General features: G+C 39.4%; 1 protein-coding gene across 1 annotated transcript; it reads left to right on the forward strand.

The window, feature by feature from the left end:
- Positions 1 to 804: 804 nt before the first annotated feature.
- mttp (microsomal triglyceride transfer protein) lies at positions 805 to 13786 on the forward strand. Its single transcript, XM_077524193.1, has 18 exons — positions 805 to 965; positions 1797 to 1984; positions 2059 to 2202; positions 4739 to 4846; positions 4924 to 5040; positions 5099 to 5238; positions 5309 to 5459; positions 5589 to 5746; positions 5844 to 6012; positions 6787 to 6894; positions 7017 to 7229; positions 7460 to 7671; positions 7758 to 7855; positions 9157 to 9278; positions 9364 to 9591; positions 10635 to 10759; positions 12925 to 13095; positions 13174 to 13786. The coding sequence occupies exons 1-18, from the start codon at positions 905 to 907 to the stop codon at positions 13319 to 13321; spliced, it is 2661 nt and encodes an 886-aa protein (XP_077380319.1). The 5' UTR covers positions 805 to 904; the 3' UTR covers positions 13322 to 13786.
- Positions 13787 to 16701: the final 2915 nt, after the last annotated feature.

The raw sequence follows: 16701 nt of genomic DNA on the forward strand, positions 1-16701 counted from the left end.
GCTCAGTTTAATATTTCATATGTGTTTATCACTAGTGTAGCATTTCCTTTACAGTATATGCAGGCAGTTTTTAATTGACAATGTGAATGAAATTGTGAAAGTCTGCCTGTCCAGTTCAATGTGACCCTGAACTAGGAACGAGTTATAGAAACTGAATGGATGGGATTCAGAATGACGTGAAAGCTGTTTGCAATCACTATTGCATTTGTAGAACTAGTAAGGATGATAAATTGGGCCCTCGTTCCCCAAACGTCCATTAACACACACATATGACCTCTGTGATATTGTATTTGTATGTATTCAAGCATACATATAACACCTAATTTCCCAAGCAACTTTTAAGAAAGTTTGCCACAAAAACTGGTGGCCAGCTAAAACTTTCTAAAGATCTGTAATTTGAGTCAGCGGCTGTTTTCACTCAGCACAGACCTCCGACCACTCTGCAGCAACAATGTCACAATTGTTCCCATGAGAAGAAAATAAGGCGACTAACATGAGGACGTGTCTCCACATCTACTTGGTAAATGGACTCATTCACACTTTTGGCTTTTTTTTTTTTTTTGTGTAAATTGAACAAATTATTTTCAATGACATCAATCCTATAACAGCATTTCATTGATTGAGCAAATGATCACTGGCTCTTGAAAAGGGGGTCCTGGCTGCACCAATCAATAGTTCGAGCTCCTGTCAAATCTGTGCTCATCAGGTTAATGATTTGCTCGTTATCTCGTATACTTAGTACTTGAGCGGTGGAGTTTGGAGTCTGCCCTCCCCTCCGATAAAACATAATAGGAGAAGCTTTGACTTTCTTTGCCTCTTGTTGGCCCTGTAGTGCCACTTCACACACACACACGGACACTTCGGTGTGTCGCTTTCATTCATTTGGCTGCAGAGAGAACACACAATGTTAACGGTTGCTGTGTTCTTGCTTTGTGCAGCCTCTTGTGTCGCAACGCCTGCCAGTGGTGAGTACTCTGCTTTGTGTGGCTGCTGTTTTTATTTGCAAAATTCTGATTTTTTTTTTTTTTTTTTTAATGATGATGTCACTTAATCTGACGAATTTATATCCCTGTAGTATCGTCTCATTGTCAGTGGAGATGCTTCCTGTAAATAAATGAATTTATGTCTCAATTTTGTAATGACATCACAACCTTGATAGGATACTCCTTGCTGGTCTTGCTAGACTTTCAAGTTGTTTTGTTGAAATCACTCTGTGGTGATGAAATCATATAGTGACACGTCAGTCCATCCTCACTCATTAGCAAACTGATATCTGACAAAGAGCTCGTCATTAATAGCACAGAGGAGAAAATGTTATCTTGTATCAGGTTGAACACACCCAGTTAAATGGCCACTGATTGAATCAGCTCTAGCAATGGCAAACTTTAGTTGTGGAAAGTGAAACAAATTTGTAAAAGCAAAGTTGCATTGTTGGGAAAAATGGGCCTAAATTTGGCTCCTTTTTTTTCCCCTCTTATCCTAAAGTATTCATTCTCTTGAAGATTTTTACCAAAGTTTACATCTTACTAACTTTTTTTTTAAAAACTATTTCACTGTCTCTTTAGTCAAATCATCCAGATATTTGAACATTACCTCAAATTCACTTCAGTTAAACTGCAAACCTAAGCCTTAAGCTAGCAAAAAAATGTGATCTTCCCATTCTAAGATCCGTGTGAACTTACTTTGGATAGTAAATGTACAGGAAGAAAGTTAAAGCATTTGTTAATTTGCTCATCTATTTAAAAGACTGCTTTTGTCTTGTATGGTCATTTGCTGCGGTGGTTGTGTTATTTCAGGTGGTGCCTCAGGACCCCGGCTAAATAACAACCAGCTGTACAAATTCAGCTACACCACCGAGGTGCTGGTAGACAGGGCCCGGGGGTCAAAAGAGGGCAGTGCCGGTTACAAAATCTCCAGTGATGTGGACGTCAATCTCGTGTGGAGAGATCCGAGCAACAAGGATGAGCAGTTGATCCAGCTCAAGGTTGCTTCCTTGTCTTTTGGTGTAAAAATAAAGTTACCATTTTGTTTTGACCTGATTCCATATCTGCATGCTAGATTTCCAATGTGAGAGCTGACCCATTGTCCCGTCGATCTGAGAAGAAGAATGTCTTCCATGGAACCACCGTCGAAAGTCTAATGGGCAAAACCAGACAGGCAGCCCTGACAAAGCCTTTCTTTGTACACCTGAGAAATGGAAAGGTACTCAAAATCAAAACATTACATCAACATAAAGGGCTCCATCTTCATATACAGCGCAGCGAGGTTCGAGCGTAAAAACAGGCGTATCCTGATTTTCGTGCCCACGCAAGCCTCGATGCACTTGTTTGGGAACTTGGTTTGTCTCTTCTCATCATGCTGGGCATTTCTTTTTGTTATGTTCTGGGGTTGGATCCCAAAAACGCAGACACAAATAAAATTTTAACTATTTATTCACATCGAGAGGCGTGGAACAAACTTGACTAAAAGAGAAACAACGAGAGTTGCACAGAGGAACAGAAGTAATAATCCGACAAAAACACACACTTCTCAGACAGGCTTATATAGACAGCGAGTCAATCTGATTGGCTGTGGCTAGACATGTGGTTAACAGGACTGACATGGAATTATCTGATTGGCTGTTGACCAGATAAAAAGATTAAACATTCTTGACATCACATAGCGTCTTACCAGTTGAAACTAGATGCTGGTTACATCAGTTCAAAACAGACACTTGACCTCATGGTCATGACCCAAGCATAACCCTTGCATGGCCCAAGCATAACCCTTGCATGACCCTTTGAGTAATTTGATCGAGGTCCAGGCTGACAGATTCTGATTCGGATGTCATCGTATTTGTAGGCTCATGACTGTCATCATCGTCTCTTAATAAAGAGGAAGTCAACCTTAAACATTTATTGACAATATGTGACGTCACTAGTCTAAACATGACATTCTGATTAATATTACATTTCTGGAATATGAGTTATGCAGCACAATCCAGCCGTTTTTATCTATCTCAGGGGGCGGCCATTTTGCCACTTGCTGTCGACGGAAGATGACATCATAGTTACTCAGGGCTCAGGCAACAACCAATCACAGCTCACCTGTTTTCTGAAGCTGAGCTGTGATTGATTGTTACTTGAGTAACTGTGATTGGTTAATACGGCTGCATTTTGCTGCTTAACTCATATTCCACTAACGCAATATTAACCAAAATACTGGATTTAGACAAATATAGTTGCATAGAACGTATTATTGTCAAGACATTTTTTGGGGGTTGACTTCCCCTTTAACTTTATAACCTTATTCTGATCGTGGGCGTATGATGATGTTGGCAGTAGCAGTAAAATGATATTTAATGGACCTTATGCACGGCAACACAATAAGCATTTATAGTGGAAAGGTCAGGTGGCGTAGTAGCTTCAATTTGTTACACTGACTGAAAGATAAGATAGCTAAATGTGTGATAACCTGTCACCAAAATGCACACGAGCAATGTGCCGGTTGCAGTCAGTTTATACCGCACACTTTATTTCACCACAGCTTTAATGTGTTCGGTTTATCAAATAAAGTTTGGAAGAATGAGATTAAGCAGATTGAGCACCTTCTCCGCGTGGAGGTTATTTATGGGAATTTAAAGGGCCAAGAACACCCACGCTCACAGCACAAGACACAAGTCGTCGATGATCTATTTCTGGTGGTCCAACCTGATGCTGTGGTCGAATGCCAAATGAATGACATGCTTATAGTGGACACTGTAGAATGATGTCATTTGCTTGGCTTGCTCAGGTCATGGAGCCCAATCAGAAAATATCATATTAATATGTGATATGATATGCAGACAGTGCTCAATATAAATGAGTGGACATTTTTGAAAATTAAGCTTTTTATTAATTTAATTTGATTTTAAATGTTGGTATTGTTGAGTACTTATCAGTGTTTCAAAACATGAAATGAATTTGTTGTGTGTTAATTGACAAATCTCATATGCATTTCAATGGCTTACATTTGTGAGATTATAAAGTATAGAGTCTAAAAATGAAATAAGGTTATATCACAAACCTATTGGGGTGTAGGCCACTTATGCACTGTAAGCTATAGTCAACCTTAAATATTTCTTGACAATCATATATGTGACCTCACTAGTCTAAACATGACATTCTGATTAATATTACATTTGTAGAATATGAGTTATGCAGCAAAATCCAGCCATTTTTATCTATCTCAGGAGGCGGCCATTTTGCCACTTGCTGTCGACTGAAGATGACATCACAGTTACTCAGGTCTCAGGTAACAACCAATCACAGCTCACCTGTTTTCTGAAGCTGATGACATCACAGTTACTCAGGTCTCGAGTAACAACCAATCACAGCTCAGCTTCAGAAAACAGGTGAGCTGTTATTGGTTGTTACCTGAGATCTCAGCAACTGTGATGTCATCTTCAGTTGACGGCAAGTGGCAAAATGGTCGCCCCTGAGATGGATAAAAACAGCTAGATTTTGTTGCTTAACTCATATTCCACTAACGCAATTTTAACCAGAATACCATGTTTAGACTAATGGGGCTGCATAGAGCCTATTATTGTCAAAAAAAAAAGTATTTTGTGTTGACTTCCTCTTTAAGAATAAGCAAATCTCTACCTCTGTTCATCTGTACTTTGTACATCAGCCCGACCGCCCAGTTGCTACATCTGCATGTGAAACTATTTCATTCAGTCTTCCAAATCAAATAATTCTGCTTTCTGTTTGTGCTTCAGGTTAAAGCATTTTATTCCTACTGGGCCGAGCCAGCCCTCATCAAAAACCTTAAACGAGGGGTGTCCAGTTTACTTCAACTGCAGCTCCATACGGGAAAAGTTATTGAGGTAAAAATTTTAATCAAACACAAAATTGGATTAGATATGCTTTTGATTAATTAATGGAAATAATTGTGTGGAAACAGAATGACGTATCTGGAAGGTGCATAGTTGTATACCAGCCGAAAAACAACCAAGTGACAAGGACAAAGTTCCTGGAGACATGTCAAACTGCAGAGACTGGATTCACTACACACAGCCAGGTCAGTTAGTGAACCATCTCCCTCAGGATTCACTCTGCTGATGCTTTCCCCACCTCAGGTTTTGGGCGTAACCCGAAAATCTAGCTCCGTCACAGTGTTCACACTGGAAGATGGTTTCATCCGCTCGGCTGTGGCTGAAGAAAAACACTTGCTGATTGTCAACGCCTACCGGTCTTCCTCGGCTAAAGTTTTGTCCAGGTAAAGGAATGAAGAGAAAATTCATCACAGTATCATCGTAAAGGCACTAAAGTATATTCTGGCTTCACAGGCAAAGTTTCACCCTGGTGGGGACAGAAGCTGGACCCCTGGAGATGGCTGGAAAAGATGCGGCCGTGGTTGTCAAGTCCATCGATGCCAAGATAGCAGCTGTTGGTATCAAGGCGGAGAAGATCAAAACTCGCTGCAAAACTTGTCCATCAGTGAGTGATTCTATTCTTGTATAACACGCTTGCTACCATTGTTAAAATAAAAGATACTTTGTTGGTTAATATTTTCTTGCTATTTAGTTCAATTTTCTCATTACCCCTCACTTTGTCTGTCTCTCTCAGCTTCTTGAGCACTGGCAGGTTCTACAGAATAAACTAGAACCAGGCAGCTTGTCCAAGGCCACGGCCCCTCGCAGCTTCCTGGCGCTCATCCAGAGCATCAGGAAGGCAACCAAAAACGATATCCTCAAATTGCTGAAGAGCGCCAGCAAGACATCCCTGTAAGTAACTGGAACTCATTTATTTCACATCACTCTCATTTAGTTACTTAGGAGGTTGAATATTCATTCAGTTGTTCTCGTTGACTTCCGATTTTAGTCCTCAAGTGGTGGATGCAGTCACTTCCTCCCAAACGACAGCATCATTGGATGCCATGATTGAATTCCTCAACTTCACAGATGCCAAAGGAATGGTTCTACAGGAGAGGTTCCTCTATGCCTGTGGATTCGCCTCACATCCTGATGAGAGGATGCTCCAGACACTGCTGGTGAGTGTGTCTTTCTAAATGAATAAAGATACGTACATACAACATACAGGGGAAGTTCCCCCCACTCAAAAAAAAAAAAATAAAAAAATAAAAAAATGACAATAATGTTCCATGCAGACCCACTACCAGGGATGGGCAATCTCGGCCCTCGAGGGCCGGTGTCCCTGCAGGTTTTCGATGTTTCCGTTTTCCAACACAAGCTGATTCCAATCAACGGGATCGTTATCAGTCTTGTGCAGAGCTTGCTGATGAGCTGATCATATATCAGCTGTGTTGGAAAACGGAAACATCGAAAACCTGCAGGGACACCGGCCCTCGAGGGCCGAGATTGCCCATCCCTGCACTAGTCTAAATATGGTATTCTGGTTAATATTGTGTTAGTGGAATATGCGTTAAGTAGCAAAATCCAGCCGTTTTTATCCATCTCAGGGGGCGGCCATTTTGCCACTTGCTGCCGACTGAAGATGACATCATGTTGCTCAAGTCTCAGGTAATAACCAATCACAGCTCAGCTTCAAAAAACAGGTGAGCTCTGATTGGTTGTTGCCTGAGCTCTGAGTAACTGTGATGTCATCTTCAGTCGACGAGTGAAAAAATGGCCGCCCCCTAAGATGGATAAAAATGGCTGGATTTTGCTTCATAACTCATATTCCACGAATGTAATATTAATCAGAATGTCATGTTTACACGAGTGAGGTCACAGATTGTTGTCAAGAAATGTTTAAGGTTGACTTCCACTTTAAATGTTGTGTTGATGCTTGTGTTTTCATATAGGACATTTTTAAAGGAAAGATTGGCAGCCCTGACATCAAGGAGTCCGTAGTGATTATTATGGGAGCCCTGGTCCGCAAACTGTGTCAGAAAGGAGGATGTGACTTACCGGTGAGCTGCAAGGAAAAGTTGAAAAACTTCAGTGGTTGTATAATTTTAGGCTATTCAGAGCCTGTTTATGTTTATGACTCGGTTTAGTTATCCTGTCCAAATGATGATCTTCAAATTCTCAGACAGTCGTTGAGGTCAAGAAGATGATTCTGGAGGGGCCAGACAGCACACAGAAAGAGTCCGAGGTCCAGATGTTCCTCCTGGCTCTGAAAAACTCTCTGCTACCTGAGGCCATTCCCATCTTTACCAAATACACAGAGTCGCAAGTGGGCGCGTACAGCACCATCGCACTCACCAGCCTGCAGCGATACGACGTCACCCTCATGACTGATGAGGTAAATAACCAGCAGAAAAAAAACAACAACAACACTGATCTAATAAAAGATTTCACAAAAAAATGGAAGGAAAAAAATACGAGTAATTGATATTTAGGATTGCATATATTAATCCCACAAACTATGATCCCAAAACATGTTGATGTCTTTAAAAATAAATAGTTCACAAGAGAATCGAAAAAGAAAAAAAAAATAAGAAAAAAAAAATGTTGGTACTGCAAATATTTCAGGTCAAAAAGACGGTGAACAGAATTTACCACCAGAATCGACGGATTTATGAGAAAAACGTGCGAGCTGCCGCTGCAGATGTCATCCTCACGAGCAAGCCCTCGAACATGGAGATCAAGAATCTCCTGTTGTCCATCGGACACCTGCCACACGAGATGAACAAGTACATGTTGTCTAAGGTCCTGGACATCCTCCGCTTCCACTTGCCTGCCAGGTGTGTTGCGGAACGGCACGATTCAGATTGGATGTTGCTCTGAGCAGAAAAGTCATGCGGAACTAATATATTCCAATTTCTTTCAGCAAAGTTTTGAGGCAAGTCATGCGGGATATGATTTCACACAACTATGATCGATTTTCAAAATTTGGGTCATCGTCTTCATACTCAGGATTTATGGCACGTAAGTAGTTGATTTTATAAGGATTCATAACTTTTCTTTTGGCAATTTCCTACTACTGTTATATGTTGTTTTTCTTTAACCTTTATTTAAACAATTAAAATTAAGAATCGCTTTTTCAAGAGAGACTTGGCCAAGGCGTTAGAAAGAAGCATAGAATTGTGCTGTTGTTGGTCTTAGTTCATTGTTTGATGATGAGAGCTGTTTTTCTATAACTTTGTCCATATATGTGTGTATTTTTTTTAATGCCTAAATAGCTAAAGGAGCTATTGGCATGAAATATCCTCTATAACAGGAGTGTCAAACTCATATTAACACGGAGGGCAACTTAACAACTTAAATCCGAATTGATCTGCAGTGTGACGGACCAGTATGTCCATGGTCTAGTAATGTAAAAAAACATTTCTTTTTTTTGTCTGAATAATCACTTAATAAGTATTAATTATTCAAGTAATTAATTCTTAATTTAAAAAATAAATAAATTACGGGTAAATAAAATATACATGTATTAATTATTGCATTATAATCTGAAAATAAGTCCACATTTTTTGCACCAGATCCTGAGTAACAGCCATGTTAGCCTGAATGTCATTTAAATGGCCGTCAGTACACCCTGCAACAACAGTTAATGTTTGTGAAAAAGTTTGTGTTTTGTCCCCATGGGCCACATTGCACCCCCTCAGGAGCCGGGTCTGGCCCGCGGGCCATATGTTTCACACCCTAGCTCTATAACTTATTTGCTCCCAAATGTATAATTGCATTCTATTTTACCTGTTTTAAGTGTCCCACAGACGTATTTATACGTTTTTTTGTTTGTTTTTTAATGCTAGAGCATACAGAAGGCTTTGATTCAGCCTCTTAACTGCAAAGAACTTTAAAAAAAAGAAAGAAAGAAAGGTAGTTATTACACAATCGGCCAGCAGGTGGCAGCAGAGTATAAGAGATCAACCAGGCCCATGTTGAAAAAAAAAAGGCTTGAATGCAATCCTAAATAGATTTGTGAATAATGATGAAAGTTAGCTATATTCTAATGCTAACTGTTGCAAAACGGAAACAGATACACAAATATTTTTTTCCTGATGAAAGAAGAGACTTTAATCTTTCTTTTGGTAGGTTCAATATTCTGTGGGTCTTGCAAAATCAGTCCAAATCCACAAACACTTGGCAAAGGGGGTTGCTTCTGTCAAAATGGCTGCTGGGAGTGAATGAAATACTATAAAATAAATAAATAAATAAATAAAAAAATAAAAAATCATACAATCCTGCAACATTTGTACTGAAATGGTGTAATTCCCATCCCACAGAATCTGTCGATGTCACCTCCACATACAGTCTGGACATTTTGTACTCCGGCTCTGGAATCCTAAGAAGAAGTAACATGAACATTTATGGTGCTAGTAAAGGAGCAATGCTACACGGACTGCAGGTTTAAATAGTCATCCAATTTAGCGAAACATAAAATCCATATTTGGCGGTCAAAGTATTTGACGACTTCTGCTGCTGTGATCCAGGTTGCGATTGAGGCGCAAGGTTTGGAGTCGCTCATCGCCACCACACCGGATGAGGGCGAAGGAGACTTGGAGTCGTTCGCCGGGATGTCGGCTCTGCTGTTTGATGTCCAGCTGAGACCTGTCACCTTCTTCAAGGGCTATAGCGACCTCATGTCCAAAATGTTCTCCATGACTGGGGAACCCATGAATGTGGTGAAGGGTCTCATTCTGCTGACTGATCACTCTGAGGTATTCAACTACAGTAATACACATTGGAATTGTTCTATGGACTAAGATAGCCTACCTGCTGTTTGTTTATCAAATTGTGGATTAATTGCTTAGCTGTGGATCCCCTAACACATCTGTAACAGATTCCTCCAAAGCATTCAAACTGAAAGTCTGAGTGCTGTAAATATAACAACAGGTGCTGCAACAAAGTATTAGTTTGACAGCATGTATATTTATGCAATCTGGTGCGTTTGCTTTGTTCCTCTTAATGGATTTCATTTAGTTTTTTACAATTAGGGCTGAACAATTTTGAAAAATCTGTTACTTTTATCTGGTGCGGACGTGTCAGTATTTTACATTAGAATCTGGTCTGAATGTGCTCGTATCTGATGTGATACGATGTTCCCTCAATTTTCGCGGGTGTTATGTTCCACGCCAATCCGCAATAGGTGAATTTCCATGAGGTAGAGGAGGTAAAAAAAAAAAAAAAATGATGATTTTCAGGGGTTAGTTACACTTCTACTCAGCCATGACGAAGCCACCACATAGTTCTCACCCTTCTAAACACTTGTTAACTTTGTAAATATAATTAGAAAAAGAGCTACCAAATAATAATAACCCAAAGTAATCCCCGCAATGTATGAATTTTGGACCCAAATTCAAATCTGCGATATATCCGCGATAAGTGAACCACAAAGTAGTAAGGGACCACTGCATTAACTGGTGCACATGCATTAGCATCTGGTGCGCACTTGGGATCTGGTGAGGGTGTGTTAGCATCTGATGCTCAAGCCTTAGCAACGATCTGGTGCACATCTTCGGAGCTGTGCGGACACCTTAGTATCTGATGTGGCTGCATTAGAATCTGGCGCGCACCCGTTAGCATCGGGTGAGGATGTGTGATTAGCTGGTATGGGTGAGATAAGATTTTGTGCGCTCAGGACTCCATTCTTAATTGCTAGATTATCTTCAAGAAAATAGTTGTAAAAGCTAAGAAAAGTCTTGAAAAGTATAAACGTATTTTATAGCCATCATTTGCTTATTATCTTCCTTTTCACTTGTAGGTCATTCAGCTGCAGTCAGGTCTGAAGGCAAGTGGCGAGTTCCAAGGAGGGTTAGCCATCGACATCTCTGGTGGCATGGAGATCAGTTTGTGGTACAGGGAGTCCAAAACCAGCGTAAATAACAGGTAAAGTCCAGAAAAGGTGCAACCAGAGACTCCAAATAAGCAATGCCTTTAAATGATGATAACATACTGTAAATAGTTCACAACCTCGTATGCATAATCTGTGGTATGTTTGTTAACAGCTGCATGGAACACCTCTGGATACCTCTGTGGCAATTCTTGGAAAAATAACCTTTATGGTAGTTTCATAAGTTCCAGCCATGTCACGGCGCCTCAAATAGACGCGTGTTGATGTTGGAGTCATGTGAACTTTAAAGGCTCTATAAGTGTTGTCTGATTCACTTGTTCCACTTGACATGTTGGAAGTCCTCCAGTATTGTGCTTCACACCTATCTCGCATTTGAGGGTTCGCATGGAACGTGACGTCAGTCCTGTCTGGCTCGCTATTTTAGAACATAATACACGACAGCGGGCACAGCTATCGGATGTCTTTGGTAGGATTTGCTGGTGTGTAGTGCCACCGAATTGAAATGTGCTGTGCCAAATCACTGCATATTTTAACTTAATAGTTGCGTAAGTTGAGGGTTATGCATGAGGCTTTTAAGTTCACATGTCAACAAATAGTTTTGTGCACTATGTTGGTATGGATTCTTACAAAAAGCGGAGGTTTTTCTTAAGGTGCTCGTTTGTGTTCAAGAACAGAGCTTGTCGCAGCAAAAGGGGACTTGACCTGTGTGTGCAAGCAAATGGCAGAGGCAGGTGAATGGATCAACATAACTGTGCCTCTTTCACCCTGATAATAGACTGACGGCCTATCTATAGACACAGAACAAACCACACACACGCATCTTTGGCAGGGCATGCCCCTGTGGCCAAAGTTACAGACAGGTGGATTTTTCAATGGAGTCCGGTGCATGTTGGTGCAAGAATGTGTGAAGTTGCGTAGAAGGGGAGAGAGGCAAACAAAAAGAGGCATGCACGCATATCACAGACAGCTTCTTCAATATGATCAGTTCAGGTATTCTGTTGTGTTATTTTGCTATGTGGCACTCACCCTTGCAATGGAATCAAACACTGACGAACAAGATGAGGATTTAGCTGAAAGAAAACTCTGAACTACTGAGCAGTCAAGACAGTGCAAGCTGCTCACGCCTTTAACTCATTGACTTACTTACATTATCAGCATTTTTGGTGTAAAAAAAAAAAAAAAAAAAAAGGATGTTTATGTAAGGTCACAATTAAAATCACAATTCATTCAAATTAGTGTGAATTTTATCAGCCATTTTAAAATGTAGTCTCAGTTTTAGTCCAGTTTCAATAACGGTTGTTCGTTTTTATCAGTTAGTAAACCTCATTTTCATTTTTATTTATTTATTTTTATTTTTAGTCGACTACAAATCTAGCATTTTAGTCTTTATTTTAATCCAAGAAAACCATTTTATTCGTCTAGTTTTAGTCAACAAAAACTGTCAACGTTTTAGTCAGGATAATCATTTTATCCCTGCATATTTTTTGTGTCAGCAGATAATGTTGAACGTTTCGGATCTAAAACTATTTGACATAAAATGTTCTCTCATCTTCTTAATGAAAAACAACTTCACACACAATTACAGTATATCAACAAGTGGATTCTATGGCTCCATGCTATGAGCTAGTAAGTTAGCCAGCATTAGTTAGCTGTCGGATTAACATTATATATAACTAGACTAAGTGCAATTTCTGGAGAAATTGTGTGGGAATGCTGAAAGATGAATTTTAATAGCTGAATGCTAAGCTGAAATTGAAAGGCAAATTATGTGAAAATTACAAAGTTTTCATTGAAGTTGAAAGATAAATGAATAAAAGGAAAACTTGAAAACTCTGTCTAAAGTGGGATTTAATCATTTCAGAGAAATTATAGTCCATTTCCTGATACGATACGTCAGCTGGTACCAAACCATCGAATGTTCTAAAATGTGGTCAAAGCAGGGTTTGAACCCAGGTTCTCCTTGGGGAAGCAGTTGCTCTAGCCACTGAGCTAACTTGCCTTGTTCAAATTTATGGCTAATGGTGTATGTATTTTAAAAATAGCCATCTGATGAAAGCCAATGTGCATTTAATCATTTCAAGGCTTTTTTTTTTTTTTTTACTTAGTATTTTATATTTTTCAAATACAAATGTAGATCAGCAAAAAGCAATACAAAATGGATCATACTTTTCACCAAGCCTTCCTCTGTGGTGCCTTGCAGGGGAGCGTTAGTGGTCTCTGGTAATGTTACAGTAGACATGGACTTCATGAGCGCCGGATTGGAGGTCAGCTTTGGAACAGAGGCCTCCCTCGACTTCATCACGACTGTTCAGTTCTCTGAGTATCCTTTCCTGGTGTGCATGCAGATGGACAAAAGCACCTTTCCCGTCAGGTAAAACTAAATCCCCAATCAATCAACTACCTCCCCTCCGAAAAGAAATCTAACATCCCGATCATTCGTACTTTTCAGCGAGTACATCAAGAAACACGAGAGCCTGTCATCAGGGAAAAGCGTAGTGTCGCGAAAGAGCCACAAGCTGCTCGTCCCCGGCTCGGAATTCCCTCTCCACCAGGAAAACTCAAACATGTGCAAGAAGGTTTTTGACTCCAGCTCGTAGAGGAGACGCCACTAACTCCCGGGAGGAAACGTTCATGTTTGGGGCATTTTATATTTCCCCTCTGTGAGGTTTTGGTGCATTTCAGCAAGTACACGTCACACCTCAGCATCAGGCCATGAAACACCCAAAGAGACAAATGTGGTGAATGTGTGTTGCTTTTTGTTAAACAACATGCAATGTTTACATTCCTGTGAGTATTTAAGCAATCTGACGTTTTGTTTTCAACTGGGATTTCTTGTGTTGTCTTGTTATGGCTTCATTTTAAAATATATTTATGTTGGGTCCATAACAGTGCATTATGTAATTTTTTTGTCAATCCCACTAAAAATTTTATTTTATAAAGTAAGTAATGTGACATTATTCACTGTTAGGTTTTATACTGTACTTATGACCTTATTGTCTTCTTTGGAGATCAGTTTGTTTTAAATATAATTGGATGGAAATAAACATACACTGGAAACTCTACGTCTGTTGACATACAGTATATTTAGATTTGGGGGAAAAAAATCATCAGTACACTCATTAAAATCTTATTTAGTGTCCCTCCAGCACTGTTTGCACATCCAAACTTCAGTAGAAGACCCACAGATGAGTTTTTTTTTAGTACGTTAAAAAAAGGCAATAAATAAAAGATACACACTAGTTGATCCAGGTGAGGAAATACAATTTTATTCCCTATCCTAACTGTGCCTGACATCAGAGCTCCAGTTGGCATCCAAAACCAACAACTGGGCCTTGATGCAGATTCTTCCAAAAGCACGGAGAGCAGCTGGGGGCAAAGCGGTGTCTGCCAGTCTCGTTGCGGCCATGGCGACCAAGTAAACACAGCCGCAAACGCTCAGGTTAAACTTAAGCCCGGGCCGGGTGATGTTTCAGTGTCACCACAAAGCTAAATTTGCATTCTGGCAAGACGGCACATGTGCTCTTCTGCCGCTGCCATAAATCGGGATGGTTGCTTTTAACACCCACTATGATTTTTTTTTTTTTTTTTTTTTTTTTAATCTTTTCGAACATTCAGTTGCATAAATATAGATAAACCAAGTACATGTATTTATTATAATATTGGTATTATTTTTAAATAAATTAATTACAACTACAATGGTATAAGGATGTATGTTATTTACTACACATTTCAGTGTTTTGTTGCTGTAAAAGTCATTTAATAACTCACATTTTTCTTGTGCAAAGGTTAAATGTAAACAGCTAAAATCCATTCAAATAATGCAAACACCTTCAGTAGCTTGCATTTTAAATTTATTCCAGAGGTATGTAGACTTGTCAGTCTACATGACACTCATTTCTATTCAAAGTCAAGCATGGACGTCGCACAGCATTCACTTCTCCTTTCAAAATGTCTCTCTGTCGTCATCCCGACCGACCTTGTGTCTTTTTTTTTTTTCTGCACATGCCACACAGCTCATCGTATTATGATGTCATTACAATACAGCAGATCCTAATTTGAACGTACTTCTAACCATCAAGACTTCCAACAACCCTCTTTGTTTACAAGCAAGCATCCATTATAGACTTTGTTTGTAATATTAATCCTTATAGGCAACTGCTTTGTTTAACCTTTAATAATATTTTATTCATATTAGGGGAAAATTATCCATAAATGTGCCTGCAATTTCTATGCATGCATAGATAATCCAAATGCATTAAGTACATGAATATTCATTTATACAAATTATACAACAGACTAAAAAAGCACATGTAGGTACGATGGACTTTATGTTCATATCATAAATACAACAGGTTCAATGGAGAATAATTCTTCTCAAGGTCTCAATAAAATGCATATAATGGATGTTTTACAATAAATAATCAAATAAGAAACATTTCAGCCTCATTTGCACAACTTGGCGTTAAAGCATACAGAGCAAAAAAAAAAAAATGGGGCTATGCAATCATTTTCTTCCACGTATACCTTTAAAAAGATGAATCTAAATACTATATAGTTATCAATACAATTTGTTTGCACGAGTCCCAAATGACAGATTCCAGTAGTCAGAAGACACGTTTTCTGTAACGTTGCACTTCCAAGTTGCAGTGAAGTGCAAACTAGCCCTTCTACTCTCTCAAACATCCTTCCAAATGGTTACACGCACTCATACCCACAAATTAAATAAAGTTGTGCACCTTACACAATGAAGGCAAATAGACCGACCAGCAGATCCAATTACCTTGAATACAACGGGTTGGAAACCTGCTAAAATAACAGTCTGGATGGGATACGGGGATGGCGTTTACAATCTGTCGTGGCTCGTTGCATAGTCAAAATATCTTATGAGAGAAACATTTCTATGAATTAATTCATCCTGGATGTGGTCAGTGAGCGCAACGTATGAACATTTGAGGGGTGTGAAGGATCGTTTGTACAAGTTGAGTAGTGACCACTGACAGTTTAAAAGCACACTTAATGGGCCTGTTTTCACAAAGAATGTAGTAGGATTTTGTGCAAAAAGTTCATTCATTTTAAGCTTGTTGCCTATTAGTCAAATTGCACCGTTTCCTACTAAATTCTCCTGAGAACATTAGCCCATGTAGCATCGCCTTGCTCCTGTTCACAGTGAAGTAACATGACTCCTTTTTTGTCTGCCTGCAAAATGCTGATACACCCCGCACGTGTAGCACACACGCGCATACCTCCAACCTCATTACACTCAAAAGTGTAAAAATAAAATAAACACAAACAGTAGGATATAATCCACTTAAAATCAAACAGGAGTCCCGGCTCCGCTTCGACACACTTGTTGCAATTTGTTCTCATTTTGTTACTTAAGGTGCAAGCTTGATTCTCTTATGAAACAACAGCTCACATATTCTGTACATTTCATCCAGTGCTGCAGTAGTGAGGGTGTAAACAGCATCGTGCCGTCATAACGCAAAAGGAAGCATGTACTTCAAGTGGAACATGAGCTTTCAACTTGTAAACAATTGTCTAAATGTGACTGATGATGTTGAACACCACAATCTTGTGACACAATCTTACAAAATATATATATATATAAAAAAATCTCATTCCACATTTAGATGAATTTACTTCAGACAAATGGTCCCTGTCCTTAATATTGTGTATGTTTTACTCTCTTTATTTCTGGTGACTTTTTTTTTTTAAACTAGATTGAGATTCAGTGTTTTTACCTTGCAAAATGCTGCCATGCAAAGAGACTAAACTGGTTTTGACTTTGGGTACAGGATGACTTGAAGAACAGAATGCTGGCTGGCGTTGAATGATGGCAGATTTCTTCATGGATATGTCTACAAATGAAAAGTGAGAAACGTTTAGTAACGATGACTTCAGAAAAATACAACAGTGTGAATTGAAGTGTAGACTTTTAGCCTTTTTCCAGTCGTCATATTTCATGCTTAAATAATCC

This window comes from Festucalex cinctus, chromosome 6, assembly GCF_051991245.1.
Source record: "Festucalex cinctus isolate MCC-2025b chromosome 6, RoL_Fcin_1.0, whole genome shotgun sequence".
NCBI lineage: Eukaryota > Metazoa > Chordata > Actinopteri > Syngnathiformes > Syngnathidae > Festucalex > Festucalex cinctus.